The 19,012-nt window shown below is 53.9% G+C and overlaps 7 protein-coding genes across 7 annotated transcripts; 3 read left to right on the top strand and 4 right to left on the bottom strand.

Annotated features, from left to right (window-relative positions):
- Positions 1-21: 21 nt before the first annotated feature.
- M409DRAFT_66381 (uncharacterized protein) lies at positions 22-1,332 on the bottom strand (the record flags this gene model as incomplete). Its single annotated transcript, XM_033816914.1, has 3 exons — positions 22-428; positions 600-1,173; positions 1,234-1,332. 3 exons carry the CDS (start codon positions 1,330-1,332, stop codon positions 22-24), a joined length of 1,080 nt encoding a protein of 359 aa, XP_033667701.1.
- Positions 1,333-2,813: 1,481 nt separating this feature from the next.
- On the top strand, positions 2,814-5,966 carry M409DRAFT_66380 (uncharacterized protein; the record flags this gene model as incomplete). Its single annotated transcript, XM_033816913.1, has 3 exons — positions 2,814-4,134; positions 4,381-4,569; positions 5,026-5,966. The coding sequence occupies 3 exons, from the start codon at positions 2,814-2,816 to the stop codon at positions 5,964-5,966; spliced, it is 2,451 nt and encodes an 816-aa protein (XP_033667700.1).
- A 347-nt stretch (positions 5,967-6,313) lies between these two features.
- Positions 6,314-9,682, bottom strand: M409DRAFT_22866 (uncharacterized protein; the record flags this gene model as incomplete). The annotated part of the gene is made up of 7 exons (XM_033806527.1): positions 6,314-6,663; positions 6,713-8,939; positions 8,994-9,011; positions 9,062-9,250; positions 9,303-9,476; positions 9,533-9,613; positions 9,677-9,682. 7 exons carry the CDS (start codon positions 9,680-9,682, stop codon positions 6,314-6,316), a joined length of 3,045 nt encoding a protein of 1,014 aa, XP_033667699.1.
- Positions 9,683-11,078: 1,396 nt separating this feature from the next.
- Positions 11,079-11,648, bottom strand: M409DRAFT_22865 (uncharacterized protein; the record flags this gene model as incomplete). The annotated part of the gene is made up of 1 exon (XM_033806526.1): positions 11,079-11,648. One exon carries the CDS (start codon positions 11,646-11,648, stop codon positions 11,079-11,081), a length of 570 nt encoding a protein of 189 aa, XP_033667698.1.
- Positions 11,649-12,136: 488 nt separating this feature from the next.
- Positions 12,137-13,153, top strand: M409DRAFT_54590 (uncharacterized protein; the record flags this gene model as incomplete). Its single annotated transcript, XM_033812758.1, has 1 exon — positions 12,137-13,153. The coding sequence occupies one exon, from the start codon at positions 12,137-12,139 to the stop codon at positions 13,151-13,153; it is 1,017 nt and encodes a 338-aa protein (XP_033667697.1).
- Positions 13,154-13,413: 260 nt separating this feature from the next.
- Positions 13,414-14,217, top strand: M409DRAFT_22863 (uncharacterized protein; the record flags this gene model as incomplete). Its single annotated transcript, XM_033806525.1, has 1 exon — positions 13,414-14,217. One exon carries the CDS (start codon positions 13,414-13,416, stop codon positions 14,215-14,217), a length of 804 nt encoding a protein of 267 aa, XP_033667696.1.
- Positions 14,218-14,478: 261 nt separating this feature from the next.
- Positions 14,479-15,531, bottom strand: M409DRAFT_66375 (uncharacterized protein; the record flags this gene model as incomplete). The annotated part of the gene is made up of 1 exon (XM_033816912.1): positions 14,479-15,531. One exon carries the CDS (start codon positions 15,529-15,531, stop codon positions 14,479-14,481), a length of 1,053 nt encoding a protein of 350 aa, XP_033667695.1.
- Between the last annotated feature and the right edge of the window lie 3,481 nt (positions 15,532-19,012).

The following is a 19,012-nucleotide window of genomic DNA, read 5'->3' as shown; positions in this document are numbered from 1 at the left end:
TCATTTCAGCATAGCGCCAACCTACTGTCCGGCGGCAAGGACTCTCAGCTCATGTTCTTCCTTCTCCCCAAGCTTTCTGAGGTCCAAGATGGTCATCACGACTTGCATGATTGACTCGAATTGCTCGATCACCGCCGGTGTAGGGAGCGGGATCACCTCTGGGACGCCAATGTGTTGTAGTATTGCCGCAATCTTCTCCGTCTGGATGCTTGACTTGGCGATTCGAGGTTTGGTGAGCTTGTCTGAGGTGAAGGTGACACCTGTGGGTAATCTCTCTTGCAGGACCACGCCGTAGCGCATTTGGTCTGCTTTGGGGAGGTCGACAGGGAGGGTGGTGGCAGAGGCAAGCGAATGAGGTCGACGAGGTGTTTCTCGAGGAGCGGCAGAGGTTGGTGTCATTGTTGACATGCCATCAACGGCTTGGTTGCCTGCTTCAAGTCAGAGACAGATCCAGAGGCAGAGCAGCATGTGACGGCGGAGAAGGGTGGAGAGTGAGTCGTGGAGTGATGTGGGAAGTGAGTGGTGGAGTGAGATGAGCAGCGAGTGCGGAAGCGATGCGGGCAGTGAGGAGGGCGGTGATGGCGGCAGCAGATACGTACTCGTTGGGCGCAATCGTGGGTTCTTCTTCATCCGATCCTGGGTCAGCAGTTGCTGCCACAGGCCGGTGAGCGCTTGTGATGTGTTGTATGAGTAGCCATTCGTTGATGGCGATGGGTTGTCAAGTCGATGCCGTAGCTCTTCGCGTTGGCTGTCGAGGGTGGCTTGGTTGAGCATGATGCGCTGCAACTCGCCCAGCAGTACCGTCTCTTCGTCGACTTCATTTGCGCGTCGGTAGAGGTGTCCTTCTGCCAGTTTCTTTCGCGAGGTCTCTTGTGCAGCGTTGAAGTTGGTGAGTGTTTCGTATCGATGGTATTCTGATGCCGTCATTGATGTGATCGGTGTGGAGAGTTGGAGGAGTGTCGCTTGGACAGCGTAGAACCGCGTCTTGAGATCTTCCATGGAACGGTCTGAGTCGGGGTAGTCGTATCGGTCGGCAACGACTGGCCATTTGCCATTGCATTCGGAGTACGTGTTGATGAGGTAGTCGGTCTCTTGCTCGGTCCATCCAGCGTGGGCAAGGTTCTTCTCGAAGGTGTCGTGGTCGTACTGGGGCACCGAAGGCGCCACGGCGTACTTTAAGAAGTGCTCACTGCTGGGGAGAGGGAGGGGGGCTGCTCCTTGCCGGGTCCACGCCGTAAACGACGAGTTGCTGGGATGAGGGGTCCTCCTCCACTTCGCTGCCCTGCGTGGCCTCGTCGGCGGCGGAGGCGGTGGCGGCGGCGGCGGCGCCATGGGGGCAGGTCCCGTACAAGTGAGCCTCGACTGCCGAGGCGCTGTCCAAAACAAGGAGGTTCTTGTCCCTGGGATGGAGGTCAGACAAACCGGTCGATGAAGGGATCGATGGCGTGGACGGGGATGAAGTTTCGGGGATGATGTTGCGGGGATGGTGTGAGGTGAGGATGGTGTACTCACTCAGGCGGACGTTCCGTGTAGTCTTTGGGCTCAAGGCCCACAAAGCCGCGCAGCTTGTTGCGGCGCTTGCCTGGGAGGTGTCAGTTTTCAACCTGGGGACAGTGAGGTGAGGGAAACTTACCGCGAAGGCCAGCGGCGGCGCGGCGCGCGCGTGAACGCTCGGCCTTGTTGGCCAAGACCACCGAAGCGAAACCGACACCGATCGCGAGAGCGATGTCCACACCGATTGTCATGGCGGGCGGGCGGCTAGCGGCTTGCGGGGCAGGGTTGGTCGCGGGGGGGCGGGCGCGCTGCTGGGTAGTAACGCTGCTGGGGAGGAAAAGGTTCACGCGCGGAGGGGCGCGCCCTCACCTCTATATACTGGGCACGGTGTGATCTTTCCCTACACCTGCGCTTGCGCCTTTCCTTCACCTGGGACTTCACCTGGGACTTCACCTTCCCTCCCAGCGCCCAGGCCGCGCAATCCTCCTAACGTACCTTCGTCGCCCTGGGCTTTTCGCGGATATATTGCCTCACCTGGGAAATATGGCCCCATGAGAGCCTTCCTCACGGCGAGAAGGGTCCGCACCTCACCTCTGAAATCGGAGCGCTTCGAGGGCAATTGTACCTCACCTGGCCTCTTTCCCCGAATATCCCCAAAGATCCATGGCATCCCGAGCCGATACGGTATATTTGACCATGGGAATGATCCGGGGATGATTTGATGTGAAGATGGAATACCTCGAATATACCAGCGCTGGAAAGCTCTCTTCACAGCAAGAAGAACGCATACCTCACCTCCTAATTCTAAGCACTCTAAGGGCAATTGTACCTTACATCCCCGGTTTCTCCAAAGATCCCCAGCCTTCTATGGCTCCCAGAGCAGGTGCCATACATTTGACCATGGGGAAGGTACGGAGAAAGCATGCAGAAATCAAACCTCACCTCGAAAATACCAGCCCGTGAAAGCCCTCCTCACGGCGCGAAGATCCCCTATCTGGCCGTGTTGATAGCTCACCTCCCTCGTAACCTCACCACATCTCATGATCATCCCCAGGGTCAAACTGGCCGTACTCTCCATCGACAGCATGGACAGACCCTCAATTCTGGGGATAGACACATGTTTTCTTCAGGTGAACTCCCATCCCTTACTTCACACTCCCGGCTACCCGCCCACCAGCCGCCCCCATTCTTGTGAGGCCTCCTCAGCAAGGGCTGCGATATAGCCACTTTACGCGTACACGCGCTTCCTCGCGTACTGGATGATACTTCACACCTGCATCCAACGCCCCTACAGCTAATGCAATGTGCTGCAGGTTAACATGGCCACCCGCACAGCGCCATTATGGATCATTTGCTGCGCTTTGATCAAGATAGCAGCTACTACACCTGCTGCAGCCTTCCCATTCAACTCGCAGGTCCCAGCGGTCGCCCGCGTGAACACTCCTTACAACTTCCAGCTTTCAGACTCCACCTTTGCGCCGAGTTCAACGAATTTCTCCTACAGCCTATCCAATCAACCAGCATGGCTCTCAATCGACAGTGCAACAAGAACTCTCACAGGAGCGCCAGGTCAAGGAGATGTTGGGTCCAGCGAATTCACGTTGACAGCTGCCGATAGCACTGGAGCAGCTCACATGGGGTGTACGCTGGTCGTTTCGCAAGATACCGCACCACAGCTGTCAGGAGATATTAGCAAGCAACTGGCTGCTACAGCAAACCTTTCCAGCAGCCATCCACCGGTGGTCACACTCCTTCCAGCCACAGTCTTCCAGTTCGATTTTCAACAGGAGTCCTTCATCGATATTGTGCAGAGGAAGCTGTACTACTACGCGACACTCAGCGACCACACCCCGCTACCTTCATGGCTCAAGTTCGACACTACACTGTTGACCTTCTCAGGAACAGCACCATCTCTCAGCGCCTTTCCACAATCATGGGAGATCCTTTTAATCGCTTCCGATATCCCGGGGTTCAGTGCTACAACCGCCTCATTCACGATTGCCATCGGTACTGAGCAACTCGCTTTTGTGCCCGAAGAGCAGGATATGAACGTCACGGCTGGCAGACACATCGCGATACCTTCTCTTCGAGACCAGCTGTTCCGCAACGGGGTCAGATTGCCAGTCGCAGAGTGGCAAGGTGCGAAGGCTTCCTCGCTGCCTTCATGGTTAAGCTTCGACATATCCACACTCGCGATCGAGGGCAATGTGCCAGAAGACGTGAAACAACAGAACTTTACAGTAACAGTCACTGATCTCTTGGGCAACGTTGCGACGGCCATCATCAACCTGATTCCGAACAATACAACTCTCTTCAATGGACAAATTGGAATGATTGTGGCCGAAGCTGGCGATACTCTGCGCTACCACTTCGACGATGCTCTGTTCACTGAAGTCGATCTTGTTCTGAGTGTCGCACTTCCAGCGGGATTTGAGTGGCTGCGTTTCGAGCCAGCAACAAGAGAACTTGTTGGCACCGTACCCAGGACCGCAGAACCAGCGACGGTCAAAGCCACTCTGACCGCAAAATCCAACGATGGAGATGAAGATCAAAGTCAGATCTTCACAATCGATATCAAAGCCATCGCGGCGACTAGTCCAACCCATTCCAGCCTCACCACACGCACGCTCGCATCAAGCAGTCCAACATCGACGGCTGATGCTGAACTGGCCACTGAACACGCCAGCTCAGGCCCAAGTGGAGGCGTGATCGCAGCGATCGTGGTCCTGAGTCTGCTTGGCGCTGCGTTGCTGATCGCTTGTTTGGTGTGGTGTTGCAGGAGACGACGTCGTAGATACGAGACTTGGTCGCCAACGCCTTCCCAGAAACCAATCTCACGGCCAATCCCACCTCCAGATGGTGGTGATACGATCATAGTCACCACAGAACTGCAAAGGGATGTCGAGAAGAGCGCGGGCATCGATGAAGAGACAGAAGCAGCAGCTTCACTATCACAGACGGCAGAGCATCCACCACAAATAACGCTGAACTCCCTGGATTTGCCCTCTCATCCAGCGAATCGCAGATCTAGGTGGTCGAAGCGATTCTCACGCATGAGTTACGCATCCTCGATCGGTCAGGGGGACGCTGCCATTCGCGCAGACACCAATATCCCTGAGTGGGGTCAGGACGCACCAGGGCTTCACACGCCACACGACAGTTTCTCAGTACCGGCCGAAATGGCTCGCAACTCGAGGCATCTCTCGCAGCTTTCGCCTGGTAAGCGTGCGCAGCGAACCTCCCGCCACTCTCGTCGATCTGGTGGCGACGTTGGGTTGGGAATTACCACGAGCGCAATCGGTGGCATGGCGAGACATTCATCCAAGCGAATCGACAAGCATCGCAGAGGGAGGAGCGGCTTCGGCGGCTTGTCAACCACGAGAGAAGCTAGCAGCATGGCTTCCATGACGACCACACGAACAAGCCTACTCTCTACAAGGCCGTCCGAGTTTCCACAACCACCTCAATCTGAACATACAGGGTCGCTTTCTATTCCAGCCTTGTCCATCGCCACTATCGACACTCTGAAAGACCCCAAGCGTAAGAGCATTCGCATGGTGCAGCGTAGCGACAGTGTCGCAGACAACAGACCCGTGGACGTCAAGCGACAGTCATTCATCCACAACCGAGCGACCGCCGTGAAGGATAGATCCCGTGCGAGCGTGCAGAGCCCGCTCTTTGCTCATGGGTCTCGAGCATCCTCGCTTCATACAAGGCAGCCCAGTCGCTCTGCGAACAGGTCCTCTGCCGGTAGCCTCAGACGCACGAGACGATCGAAGAATGGCAAGAGTATGCTGACCACCTACTCCGAGTCCTCCTCCCTCGAGCCTCAACCTTTGGACCCACGAAGGTCGAATACTCGCAAATCTAAAAGACTAAGCCAAAGGGTCAAGTCTACCTTTGCGCCCAACTTTCCGCGGGTCATGAGTCAATCCATCATGATCACTCCAGATGACGATGGGGAGTATACCACGACGGAGTCGTCGATGAACAGCAACGACTGGATCGAAGACGAGAGACCTGACTGGCTCAAAGATGCGCATAAGCCCCGACACGAGAGAGATTGGGTGCTAACGCACGAGGCATCACCCACGCCCCCACCGGTACGACCAGAGTCCCAGCCGCCATCCAGGTCGAGGCTGAGTACATCTCCAGCGGAATCGGGAGCACTGAGGCCAGCGTGGAAAGACCGCTTGCAGGAGATGTCGTCCTCTCCACTAGCGTCCAACGTCCAAGTGATCGAACCTTCGTCTGTGTCACCAAATCGAAAGACAGGTAATCATCACCACAACAGGCTGAGCGAGCCCATCGACCTGGTCAGCGCAGACAGCATGCACAAGGCAAGGCCGCGACTAGCGCAGACCAAGTCAAGACGCCCTGTCAGCGTGGAGGGTGCCGGGCTGGCTCCTCGAGCGACGAGCGGCCGTGCAGGCACACAGAAGTCTGATATGAGCGGCCCAGCTTTTCTATAAGCAAGTCAAATGACAAGAGAATTCAACGGCGTAACAGGAGCTGCAAATTACCATTGTCGTTCTGCTCAAAGTGGGACGCATAGCATTGTTAGTTATCCCTGCAATTCATGAGGCGAGTGGTGCTGGATCATTGCCTCCCTTACTAACTAGGTCACTTGCTCACTCACTACCTCGTTTCCTCACTCACTTGCTAACACGCTCGCTGGCTTCCTTGCCCACTCACTGACGGAATCCTTTGACAGTCATCTTCCCAATTCTTTAAGAACGACCACGCGCCTGTTCACACTGTAGGCCGATCAGAGCTTGGGAGCAATGGGGATGAACTTTTCATTATGGGCGGGAATTTCCTATTGATCTATCGCCTCCTTAAACCTCATCACCGCATTGTTCATCAGTAATCCATCCACGCCGCGTGGTAAGTTTAGTACGTTCGCCGGTCGGGTCCGCGTCAGATCGTGGCTGTAGTCGGTAATGAGCACCAATCCGGCCTCCTTGACCGATGAAATCAATGCCGGGACTAGCTCAAGCAGGCGAGACGTGCAAATAAGGCCCATGAAGTTGTTGCTCTGGGCGATGCGAACTGACTCCTTGATAGACATGTCGGTTCGACCGCAGTTGGTAACCATATTGTGGCTCGGGTGATTGTCTTTACCGTTCGGTGGTGCAACGCCAAGCTCATTGCACAGCAAGACAGGATCTAGAAGAAAGTCAGCATAAATTTCGCAGAACGGAGAAGGGCGACTCACAGTTTGGTTGCTTCCAGTTCAACGCCGTGCAGACATCTGCGTTGTAGCTTGAAAAGACGAAGTTGCGCAACGGCTGATCTTTCATCTCTCGCAGATGTCTTGAATGATCGAAGACGACCTTGAGCACGCTGTCGATGACCATGTTGATGTTGAGAGTTGGCCCAAGCTGTTGATCCTGCTCCTCTGCCCGCGTAGGATAACAGACATGGATCTCAAGGTGCAGATCCGGTGGTAATAGGGCCAGTGCGTCTGCAAGTGAAGCGTACGATCTCGCAACCTGCCTCTGCGCAATGGCAAGATCGTCGCGGTCGATGCCTGAACCGACAAGGCCTTGAAGGATACCGCGTCCTCGCCCAGCGTGCAAACCTGCTGCTTCGAATTCGTTGTATGTCATTCTACTGACAAGATCGTTGCGGCTGCTCGGCAGCGCCCAGTCATTGTAAAGTACAGGTACGCCGTCTCTGGTGACCTGTACAAACAGTCTCATGAAGTCCCCAGACAAGCTACTGCCAGTGATCAGGTTGCTAGGATGGTCTTCGCTGAATTGGCTTGTCGCTTTCCAGTAGGTGGCAAAATGTGTGATCTCGAGGGGAATGCCATGAAAAGGTGTGACCACATGAAAACGGAAACTGATGCGACCAATCGAACGAAGTCGGGGGTCGAAAAGCTCAAGATGCCACTTCCCAGAGCTGCTGGCCTTGCTGGTGAAGACTCGACTAGAGGCCGCGGCCCTGGCAATGACTTTGCTGCCAAAAGTTGGGAAGATGTCGAAGTCGATGCTGAAGGTTTCCAGATTCTCAATGGTGAAGGAGATGTTCTTGAAGTCGTCCTGTATCGGCAGAGGCAGATTACGCGGGATCAAGTCAGAAGACTTGGAAGAGATTGTCAGACGTGCAGCTGGATACTTGCTGTCACCGTAGAACTCGATGGCATCGTCATCCAGTCCGTCGAAAGAGAGGAGGATGAACGTCTTGGTGGTGTCCAAGAAGTTATGGCCATACCGTCGGAGAGGAATGATTGGGGGTGGCAGGCTGAGCGATGGGATGTTTTCGGGGTCATTCGAAAGTGCGACGGAGCCTGAAGTTGGCGGTGGTGGGGGTTCCATTTGTACATCCACAGCATGCCGTGCCGCACCATCACCCATCGATCCAGCGCCTGCCTGAGCCAGCAGCTGCATACAATCGAGCTTGCCTTCCCAAGCCGCATAGTACATCGCTGACAAGCCCTTCTCATCAATCACAACGGGATCGACATCGAATTCCAGTAGCTGTCGTAGACACTCAAGATGCCCTTCTGACGCCGCGTGAAAGATTGGCGTCCATTGGTAGAGCTTGTCCGGCTGATCCATGTCCACGCCGTAAGCCTTCAGCATCGTCAAGATTTGGTTGTTTCTACCAAAGCGTGCTACCAGGTGCTGGGGATACAATCCTTCAGCGTCAGGCACGATCGCCGGCTGAAATCGCAATATCTGTTGCACGATCGGGACCGAACCATACTGGCACGCCAAATTGAGAGGAAGATGGTCCGTCGAGCCGGTAGGATTGACCACAGCGCCATACTGCAGCATCTCCTGCACACTGGTAGCCTGTGAGTGGACGATGCCGTGGACCAGGGGTGTGAAGTTGTCCAGGTCCTTGAAGTCCACGGTATCCTGGGCCGCCGCGACCAACATCTTGACCATCTCATTTCTTCCGTGCATGCATGCATAATGCAGTGGGATGCGGCCATAGACATCTGGGGCTCGTATGTTCGCGCCCTTGGCCAATGCCGCCTGGAGAACGTTGGCTTTTCCAAAGACAGGCGCCTCGTGTATGCAGTTTCGCTCGTTGATCGGGTCGGCATAGTTGAAGTCCACCAGATTCGTCTGGTACAGGACATCCTGTGCAACCGGAGCTGCCGTGTTGACTGTGTTCAGGAAGACTCGACTGATGCGCTCTCTGGCATCCTCGTTTCCAAATATCCTGCTGGACCACTCTTTCACGAGGGTAGCATTTCCTGCATTGATTGCCTGCAGGACTTGGTTCTCGATCTCATCGTCCTGGGCTGCAGGTTGTGTCCTGTTCTCGAGCTCTACAGCTGGAGTGTATGCGATCTTCTCTCCTTCTGCCCATGCCTGCAACTCCAGAAGCCCGGTTGTGGCTTGATCCGAGAGGTCGCTTATAACGTCGCGATTGAAGCAGGGCTGCACGTCGACCGCGCGCGAGAGGTACAACTCTTTGGTTCGAGACTATAGACGCGTCAGCATGCCAACAAGAATCGATTGCGCCAGAGGTGGATGCACCTTTGAGGATTTGTCCCACTGCCAAAAGTTAGCTCAAACCCTCATCTCAGCAGTAGAATACTAATGACCTTCTTCAGTATCTTCGAGAACGCCGTCTGGTTCACCTCCACAAACTGCTGTAACTTGTCGAGGTCGTTGCTGAAGAGGCGGAAGCCTTCGTCGAGAGTGACATAGCTGGAGGAAAGTTTCGAAGCTGGAGTTGCTCGGGACTGTAGACCTCTCTTCTTGTCTAATAGGGTGCGCAGGCGAAGTTTGAGCTGCGGTCCGTCAGTAGGTTCAAAGGTATGTTAGGAGAATTGGAACACAGACTTCGGCCTCCTTTTGAAGGTAGAATGTGTTGACCTTCTCCAATTCTCGCTCAAGCTTGAAGAAGAAGGTTGCCTTATTTGCCTGAAGTGAGGCTTGAGAGTCCTGCAGCGGTTCACCATCGCTGCCAGTAGCAGTTGCTGCAAGTATTGGAGTCGCGCTCAGCTTCTTGATGAGCTATTGGGCATCAGTGTCTGATCATGCCCAGTCCTCCTCTCACGACATCAACTCACCTTCTTCAAGGCTTTGTAGTCTACAAAGCTTGCCGCATACTCGGGGATCTCCAATTGACGCTTCTGGATATGCTTGCCGAACTTCCTTCAATCCTATCAGCACTGTCCGATGCCTTTCAGCCGGTTCGCCACCTCTCGCTGGACGTACATGTTGATGGCCGGTCTCTAGGACAGAGGGTCGTATGTAGTGGGCTTCTGCTCGAGTAGTGACACACGAGCCCAGGGCTATTGCTATCTGAGGCTCGTGGGTTGAAGATGGTCTTGCTGGAGACTCGAGATGGAAGCCGACATTCTGGTAGTGGCGTGGCTGGCGAGATTCAGTTCTTCGGCATGGCGAATGGAAGCGCTGGCACGGCGCGTAGCGACTGAAGGCGACGACAGTGAGTTGTCTTGTAAAGGTGAATCGCGGGCGTCTGTAGCTCGACAGAGCAAAGAGGTAGCGATGAGGACGGAAGGTACCACGGCTACAGTCACATGCAAGGTTGCTTGGAGTCTATCGATTAAAATCTGCGGCAGCGGTCGGTGGGGCCAGGTTGGCTTCACATTTGGAGCTTTGAAAGAGGGGTCCGTCGCTCGCACCGCAGCACGTCAAATTTCCGGCTGAGAGGGCGACTTTTTCACCAGCAACCAGAGTTGCAAAGGGCGAAAGGCACGCGGTTTGGCTGGCGGCGAATCGTGTCTGTGAGCGCGACAACGTGCTTCCCCAGCCCGTGGGCCATTTGCAGCCGCCGCTAAGCACAGATCCAGCAAGCCGATGACGAGCAGGAAATACTACGACTGCGACTGCATGAACCCGCTGATTTTTATTTTCATCTCTCGCAGGCCACCTGAGCAGCCTTAAGACATGAACAGAAGCGTAGTCGCTTCTGAAGGCTCGGATACATAATTGTTCCATGCATGCCTGCAACTTTGAGCGGAACGAGCGTACACGGTTTTTGGAGACAGCCAGCAGTCGCCAACAGCTATAGCCTCGACGGCATTATATGCAAGTTCATGCTGGTCATGCAGATGCAGGGCCTGCGCCGCAGTCATCCTTACCTCCTCGTTCCGGTCAAAGTAGAATGCATGGCATCGTCCATCATCCCTCCGGTTGCAACAACGATCAATCTCTGAGTAGTGCTCCGTACATGTATTGCTCAGACACCTTACGAATAATGGGGATCGTTCAACTTCGAGCGGAACAAGGAATGTAGCCTTTCCAGACAAAAATCGGACGAAAATCTACCTTTGAAAGGCAAAGCACCGATAATCATTGTTAGCTTCCATTCGTATGCATAAGACGCTCTGCTGCAGCAAGTGAGCTAGAAGAATGAACACATAGGAGTGATGGGGACAGTCAAAGCGCGTGTAGCTCTGCCCCAACTAACATCGTTATTGTAAGCCCGGTAGGTTGAGCATGTCTCAACTGTATCGACAAGACCGCCGAGACTGTAGAACAACTACTGGCCTGGGCATCATCGATGTTGTAGACGTCTTCCAGAAGGTTGCATGAACCTGAGAAGGGATATGGGCACAAAAGTGTTCATCTCGTCGACTACTTCTGTCCTTAGGCCCCTTTGAGCTCGTATCGGGCGCCTTTCAGTTCCTCCAGATCCACTGGCGCCAGCTGCCATCTCACAAACATGCTCAAACCATAGATCAACGCGGGTAAAGATTGTCTCCACGCAGCTTCTGCCTCTCCCCTTCTCCAGCTCAAGACAGCTGCGAGCTGCAACAGGCCCACCAGACCTGCGTTCAGTGGTATGAGATATCTCTCCAGGGGTCCTTTCTCCGCCTCAACCTTGTACACTGCCTTCTTTCCTTTCCGATCTGGTGGCTGCAAAGGTTGAAAGTGCAGAATGTATGTTGTGCAGAGCAGGCTCGTGAGACTCAGCAGGGCGAGAAGACGCTGCTGTGCAGTTGCTGAGGCCAGAAGCAGGCTGTAGAGGAAGTAGAGGGCGGCGATGAGTGGTATTGCGAGGAAGGCTTTTCGGTAGAGCTCGTTGGAGGCCGCATCTTGCGTTTGTAGGTCGCTGATGAGCTTTTCTTGGTGCTCTTCGTCCAGCTCGGAGGATATGGAGTCGGAGTCCTCAGAGGGATAGCGGAAGGCTTTGCGTAGGCGTGAGGACGTCGCCATGGTCGTTGTCGTTAGAGAGGGAGAAGGCGAGGCATTTGGGTGTTGTTCGGCGTGTTTATGTTTGTGCCGTTGCCTGCACGCAGAGCATGCATGTGATGGCGTCACATGCAGGGTCTTGAACTCGTGGTCGCTAGCGTGTGTTCTGCACGACGGCGCGGAACGAACCTTTTCTCCTTGCGCCTACATGATCTCCTCCGAACTTGGTGACACCATTCTTGCAACACATCAACGAGAGAAGGCGCCACATTCATTCGCATTGTGACAAAAGTCGTGCAAGACACCTTGGTACGATAGAGCCACTCCATGGAGGCTTCAAGTATCAATTGCGAAGTTCGCGCTTCACGAAGGGTGTCAGTCAACGGGCATTTCAAAGCCCGATCACGGCGATGAATCAGCTCAAAAGAGGAGGATGACCTTTGGCTCTGCCACACCACATTCAACATTCACTGGTGATACAGACTCGGCACAGGAGCAGGGACCTGATCAAAATGACCGACAAGCTTCCATCTCCGAACGACTTGGACGCCATGTCCACACTGGAGCCCGAGATTGCCGAACGACTCAAGGGCATGGCCGCTCTATTCCCAGCTGTACAAGCAACTGGATTCGTGGACATCATCAAAGAGCTGCGCCAACGCTTCGAGAATATACCAATTGCGCCAAAACGTGAGGACGTAGAGGAGGCTACATCAACGTTCCAGGCTCCTGATGGAACGAGCTTACGTCTGGTCGTGTACAAGCCTGCGAATGCGACCGGTCTTCTACCACTCGTGGTTTGGTACCATGGCGGCGGACATTGCGTTGGGATGCCAGAGCAAAACGCCGCTATGAACCGTGAGATTGCTCTACAGGAGCAATGCGTTGTCGTGGCCCCTCAATACCGCCTGGCGCCTGAACATAAGTATCCGGTTGGGTTCAACGATACTTGGGACGCTTTGAAGTACATTGCTGAAAACGCCCAATCCTTGGGTGCGGATCCCAAACTTGGCTTCGCCATAGGCGGCGAGAGTGCTGGAGGCGTGATCGCTTCCATTCTGGAATTGCGAGCCCGCAACGAGAGGCTCGAGCCTCCACTCACAGGGGCTTTACTCAGTGCCGGATCTTACTTCAATCCGAACGCCATCCCTTCGGAGTACAAGGACCGCTATCGTTCACGGCACGACGAGACTTGCAAAAAGTCGCCGATGCTCAGCGAGACAAGCGCCAAAGCGTTCTACGAATGCCATGCTGCTGACTGGACTTCAGCAGATTACCGAGCTGCTTTGGACCCCTTGGACCATGCAGGTCTTCCGAGAACTTATATCCAAGCGTGTGGCGCCGATATCAACCGCGATGATGGACTCTTGTACAATGATCTGCTTCAACGACATGGTATTGAGACCAAGCTGAGCGTATATGAGGGCGGTCCACATTGCTTTTGGTTCCTCTTCCCGGATACCTCGCTGGGGAAGAAATGGACACAAGATACTCACGAGGGGTTGAAGTGGCTACTGAGACAGAAGTAGATGTAATAGACAATAGACATTCTACATCACCATTCATTTGACCCTCAATATATCTGCAGCTGTGAAAGAAGCTATACTCAAACCTAAATGGTAGATCTAACTCAGCAATACTTTTACTATCGTCTGGACGACAAAAGTGCTAGTAGATTCGGCAAGCGGGCCGAACCTTCTCTGTTAGCGCAAGCGCACTTTGAACGCAAGTGAATGATTTCTGCGACTACTTCTATCTTTCCCCGCCAACGCAACAATGTGAGCCAGCAATGGCGAAGCATAAGAAGCGCAAGCTTCAGAATGCCCCAAAGAAGCCTTCGAAACCAGGAGCCAAGGCAACACCGCAAAAGCCGTCCAAACCACAAAAACTCGAACCGACGATTCCCTTCCACGCCGAAGATCGCATTCTTCTAGTCGGCGAGGGCGACTTCTCCTTCGCCAAGTCCATTGTTGAGAACCACGGCTGCTGCGACGTGACCGCGACGTGTTTCGACTCGCAGGTCCATCTGTTCGAGAAGTACAAGCCGCAAGCTGTAGAGCATGTCAAGTATTTGGAAGATGAAGGGCAAACTGTGCTATATGGGGTCGATGCAACGAAACTGGACAACAACAAGAGCTTGAAGAAGGGAGAGCTTTTTGAAGTTGTCCTCTTCAACTTCCCACACGTCGGGGGCAAGAGTACCGATGTCAATCGCCAAGTGCGGTTTAATCAAGAACTTCTCGTGAGCTTTTTCCGCGCCGCAACACCTCTCCTGTCGCCCAGCGGTACGATTGTAGTAAGTCTATTCGAAGGCGAGCCGTATACCCTATGGAACATACGTGACTTGGGGCGACATACTGGCTTGGAGGTTGTTAGGAGCTTCAAGTTCCAGGCGGACGCGTACCCGGGATACAGCCATGCGAGGACGCTGGGTAACATCGAAGGTGGTGGTGGGTGGAAAGGAGAGGATAGAGATGCGAGGAGCTATGTGTTCAGGAAGAAAGGCGGGGCGGACGTGCAGGCTAGAGCAGGTGCAGACGTTGGTGGGAAGAGAAAGAGGAAGGATGGAGATGACAATTCGGATGAGGAATGAAGCGGTGATGGCACTGTACAGAATCGACATTATGGCAGTAAACGGGAATGCGGGAGAGTATCTGGCCATCCCAGACAAGACACAAAACCCGTCAAAACTGAACACAAGAAGAGTCGTGGCAGTCACGTTGACAGGCCAATTTCAGAGTCCACCGCCGAACTAGTATGATTGTGCTCAGCATTCGAGATGGCTGAATGTCCGCAACAGCAGAAGCTTTATACATCTAAAAAGGGTATCTTACACTCAGCGCATTCACTTCCATCAGACACCGGCCTCTTTCGCGACGTCTGCGCCCTTCGCCTGCTCTCGTGCAATGACCTCACCAATCTTGGCCAATTGCTCCGGTGTCAACTCTTTCGGTTGTTCCTGTCTTTGCTTCGCCCTGAGATCTGCCAGCTCCTGCAAAGGTGTACGCATCGTCTTAATGAGATTTTTCCTATCGCTCTCCTTCGCCTCTTGCATTTCCTTCTTGACAACGTAGTCGTAGTCGTGCCGTGTCCTGAATCTGCTGTACTTGCCTCGCAACTCATCGATGACTGAGAGTGGCATTGGCGGCCGGATGAGGAACGGTCTGAATGTCTGCTCTTCCACTGAGATGCGCAGCGAGTCACTTTCGTGGTCTTCGTAGTCTGGATCTGCCTTCTCCGGCCAGGGTATCAGCATGTTCGTGCCAGGAATGACCCGATCGCCGTCGTCCCATTCTTTGAGGTTCTTGTCCCAATGTCGATTGACGGGTAGGAGACGGTCTATGATGACATCTCGGTGAGCTCCGGTCTTGGGGTCAGGCAGCGGATACACCAGCTTGACATCTTCGAGTGGCACACTTCTGGCTTGCGTTGCCATATCCCTGTCGTTCTGATTCTCTTGCTTCAGCCATTCTGGAATACTGATGTCCACCAAGTTGAGTCCTTCGACTGAGACAGCTACTGTTTTTGGATCCACACTGCGCACTCTTCCTATCCTGCCCCTGTCTCTACCCTTCAACATAACCACTCGATCGCCCTCCGATATGTGAATCCATTTCGGTTGGTCCTTGGGGTCTTTCTCAGGAAGCTGCCAGTTGTATACCCCCATTGTAGCGTACGTCTTCGCTAAGTCACCGACATCTCTTCGTGGAGCCAAAGCTCCTGTCTCCCAGTCATGTATGCGGTTCTTTCTCTCCTGTCGTATGAGGTCGTTTTGTTCTTTGAGGAGCCGCACGCGATTCTGGTTCCGGTTCCAAGATTCTTCTTTCTCTTGTTGAAGGACGCTCCTGGCTTTCTGTCGGTCCGCAGTCCGTTTCGCCCTTTCGGCGCGCCGTAGGACTTTCTGCATGGTTGGCGCGATGGAGACAAGATGTGCGAGGTGCGCGGTCAATGGATGGTCGGAGGTTTCGGGGGTCTTCTTTTGGCTCAAGCGCTTCTTGGCATCAAGTTGAACGACCTCACCTCACTCGGTCCCTCTGTTCGACGATACCCAGCACACTCTGCATCTTCACGTGCGCACACTTCAGCATCAGTTCGTCCACAATCTAGCATGGCGCACATGCTGCCGCTCTCGACGCGCCGGATGATTGGTCCTTGGGCATCTTTGTGACGGCAGCATGTTTCAGCGCATCCGGGCGGCTACACCGGCCGCTCACTGGATTGTTCAATGCCCTTCAGTCTGCACGACTGCGGCGTTCGATTTTATGCCTGTTGTGTTCAGTGAGCGGAAAAGAAGACGGCTTCTGTGTCCAAGGTTTGTGCCCAATGGGCAGCAGTTCCGCTCTGACTTGTATTTCCACCAGCTTAGAGTCACCGTCTTGATATGCTACTGCACAGCAAACTGGCGCTTCTGTTTACTGGAGCGTAGCATTGGTGGTAGAAATTGACCTCCTTTAAGTCTGGTTTGATCCACGAAGCAGTCTTCGGCCTACACTTTGCCCACTCTCTGCTTTGAAAGCTCCACGCCGTTCGCTACTTTCGTTGGTTATGTGGCTTGCTTGCCTTCTTGCTTTTGCAGACATTGCATCGGCGTTAACGTGTGCGTCAAAGTCAAAACTTCACCTTCCCGCCTGCTGATTCCTATGGGTAGACTATCCTAATGACACGAACGTGCCTTCAAGTACTTTGGGCGGCTATATGCTTCGAAGACGAGATTATGCATCTTCCGGAGCTGGGGTTTCAAATGGCAGATTGCCATCTGCTACAGGAGTTTCTGAGTCGGTACCGAGAACGTCCAATGCTTCCCTTTCGCTGGCTTCATCTGTCTCGGCTGTCAAATTCCACACAGATGTGTTCAGCGCCTCTATCGACTGGCCACGACCCACGGCTATACCTCACGCAACGGAATGTTGGTCGAAGATCGCTTCCTGGAGCAGTTCGAGCATCTCCTGGTATAACACACACGTCGCAGGCCTGTCATGGCCGGTTACGAGCTCGACTACAATTGCAAAATGGCAGACTTCCAAAGCATACACATACTATCCGACCGACCCCAGCACATATAAGTTGTGCGATGGAAGTGCACGGGTCAATGTTAGGCCTTCATCGACAACGACTTACTTTAATTCTACTTCGGGCACCTACACAAGAACTTACCTGGCAACGCCTACATTCAGTCCTCGACCGTGCAACCCAACCCCACAAGATTGTCACATATGGCACAACAAATCCAGTATTCCTGAGTTCAACGAGGATTCCCTGATTGATCTATGCGGCAATCCATCTCATGGAGTGGACCAGCCTTGTGTTTTTGGAATTGAGGGAGCCGTTGAACTAATCTACTTCCCAGTCAAGGATGCAAACGCAAACGCAAGTCTTTGTTCAGGAAACGCGTCAACAATCACAGCTTTACCGACCGGTGATGGACCGAATGCTATCACAACGCTAGGCCGTACGTTCACCAGTGGAGCCGTCTACATGTCCATCAAAGCATTATCTGCATACGTAGATGGCTTTGACTATCTTATAGGACCTTCATTCACGGATTTGATCCTCACGCTTTCGTCTTCAGAGGTCTCAAGTCAATGCAACGGAAACAAGATCGCGACCAGCCTGGATTTTGCTGACCTGAACTGGCCAGTGCCAGCTAGCGCATATAATTGTCAGAATCGCTGTGGACACTTCCACATCAAAGACTCGGAGACACCGGCGCAGTGCTCCACCATCTGGAGCGACGTGAATCCTCTACTAGCGATTCCCACAAAGATTACGGAGCTATCGCCACTATGGGCGACTTGTGCGTTCGAGGTACCGTCACTAGCCAACTACTGGTTCGAGTATGTATCATCAGGCATGAAGAGCCGCCACTGAGAGATCTTTGCTAACTTCGTGACCTAATAGTCCCCCAATCGCACTTCAAGAACAACAGGTGATGGCAGTTCCGACCCTTTCTGCTACACCAGAATCTTGGACAACACCTGCCGCCCCTTCTTCAAGGCTTCCAGACCCAACACCGACCAACACCGGCTCTGAGCATCCAGCAGCAGAAGCATCCCTTTCTTCCGGAATTGAGCACCCTACTGAAATGATCATCCCATTTGCCCCCATTGGAGCGACGTCCAGCTCCGCGAATTCAGGACCCGTGCCAACTGAAGTTAATGAGAGCGGCGCCACACCATCGTTGCTGAGTTCAGCGCCCTCCGAGACCGAAGCGATCGATCCCATGCTTTCTTCGTCATCCACACTGCCGCAGACCAGTCATCCACAAGACATTGAAAGTTCAGGACCTACCTCAAGTCATCCGCCGACCGTAATACCACCAGCTATTTCGATACTTACAGGAGCTCTGTCGTCGATCCAATCGTCTTCGCCTTCAGCCAGTGGAATCCAAGATGTCAACTACGATCCAATCAGCTCTGCTGCAGGCGAAGACCAAGCCAGTCCTCATTCAGGTGCCTGGCAAAGTGGACAAGCAACAATAATCTCAGACGGTTCGTTGAGAGCCAACCCTTCTGGGATGGAGTCTCAGACCATGCCAACGTTTGCACTGCAGCTGGGGAGTGATACACCAGCGACCACGATCGTAGGCGTGCACGGCTTTACTGTTGCATCCTCGGCAATCGCAAGCAACTCACAAGCAGTCGCTATAAGCAGTCAATCCATCTCAATTGGTGGCCCAGCCGTAACGATCTCAGATCATGTCATCACCCATGGGTCTGACGGCATCGCGCTCATCTCTCACTCGAAAACGATTCCTTTCACCCAAGTCTCGCTTCCCGCACAGAGCACGCTTGCAGCAGGAAGTCTGACACTGGTAGCATCGCCTGTGCCCGGAAACACAGATGCCGTCGCCGTTGACGGAACGCCTATATCTGTCGGTGGACCTGCAGCAACGATCAGCGGGAACGTAATCTCGAAGGCCTCGAGCGGGCTCTTGCTCCACGGATCGATGACGACGGCGTTTGCAGATACAGCAGCATCCTCTAATATACAGCAGGAAGGTTCTGCTGCAAGTGTGCTCGCTGCAGGCAGCTTCACACTCACGGCATTATCGCCTTCTGGCACCGACGCTGCTGTGGTCGACGGGAGTACGATATCTCGCGACGGACCAGGCATCACCGCGGCTGGACTCACAATCTCCTATGCTTCTAGTGGACTCGTCCTCGTGGGTGCCCAATCGACTGCAGCATTCAGTGCGGTCCAGGCTCAGACCAGTGCGGCCGACATCTCTGACGCTGATGAGACCACCTGGGCTCTGGGCTCCCTTACCTTTACAGCAGCCGCCGTCACGAATCAACCAGATCCCATCAGTGTCCATGGTACGACTCTATCCAAAGGTGGATCTGCGGCAGTGATCAATCATGCAACTCTCACCATGGGATCCAGTGGGC

The sequence above is a fragment of the Zasmidium cellare genome (genome assembly GCF_010093935.1).
Source record: "Zasmidium cellare ATCC 36951 unplaced genomic scaffold M409scaffold_17, whole genome shotgun sequence".
Lineage (NCBI taxonomy): Eukaryota > Fungi > Ascomycota > Dothideomycetes > Mycosphaerellales > Mycosphaerellaceae > Zasmidium > Zasmidium cellare.
This window is presented reverse-complemented; position numbering and strand designations above follow the sequence as displayed.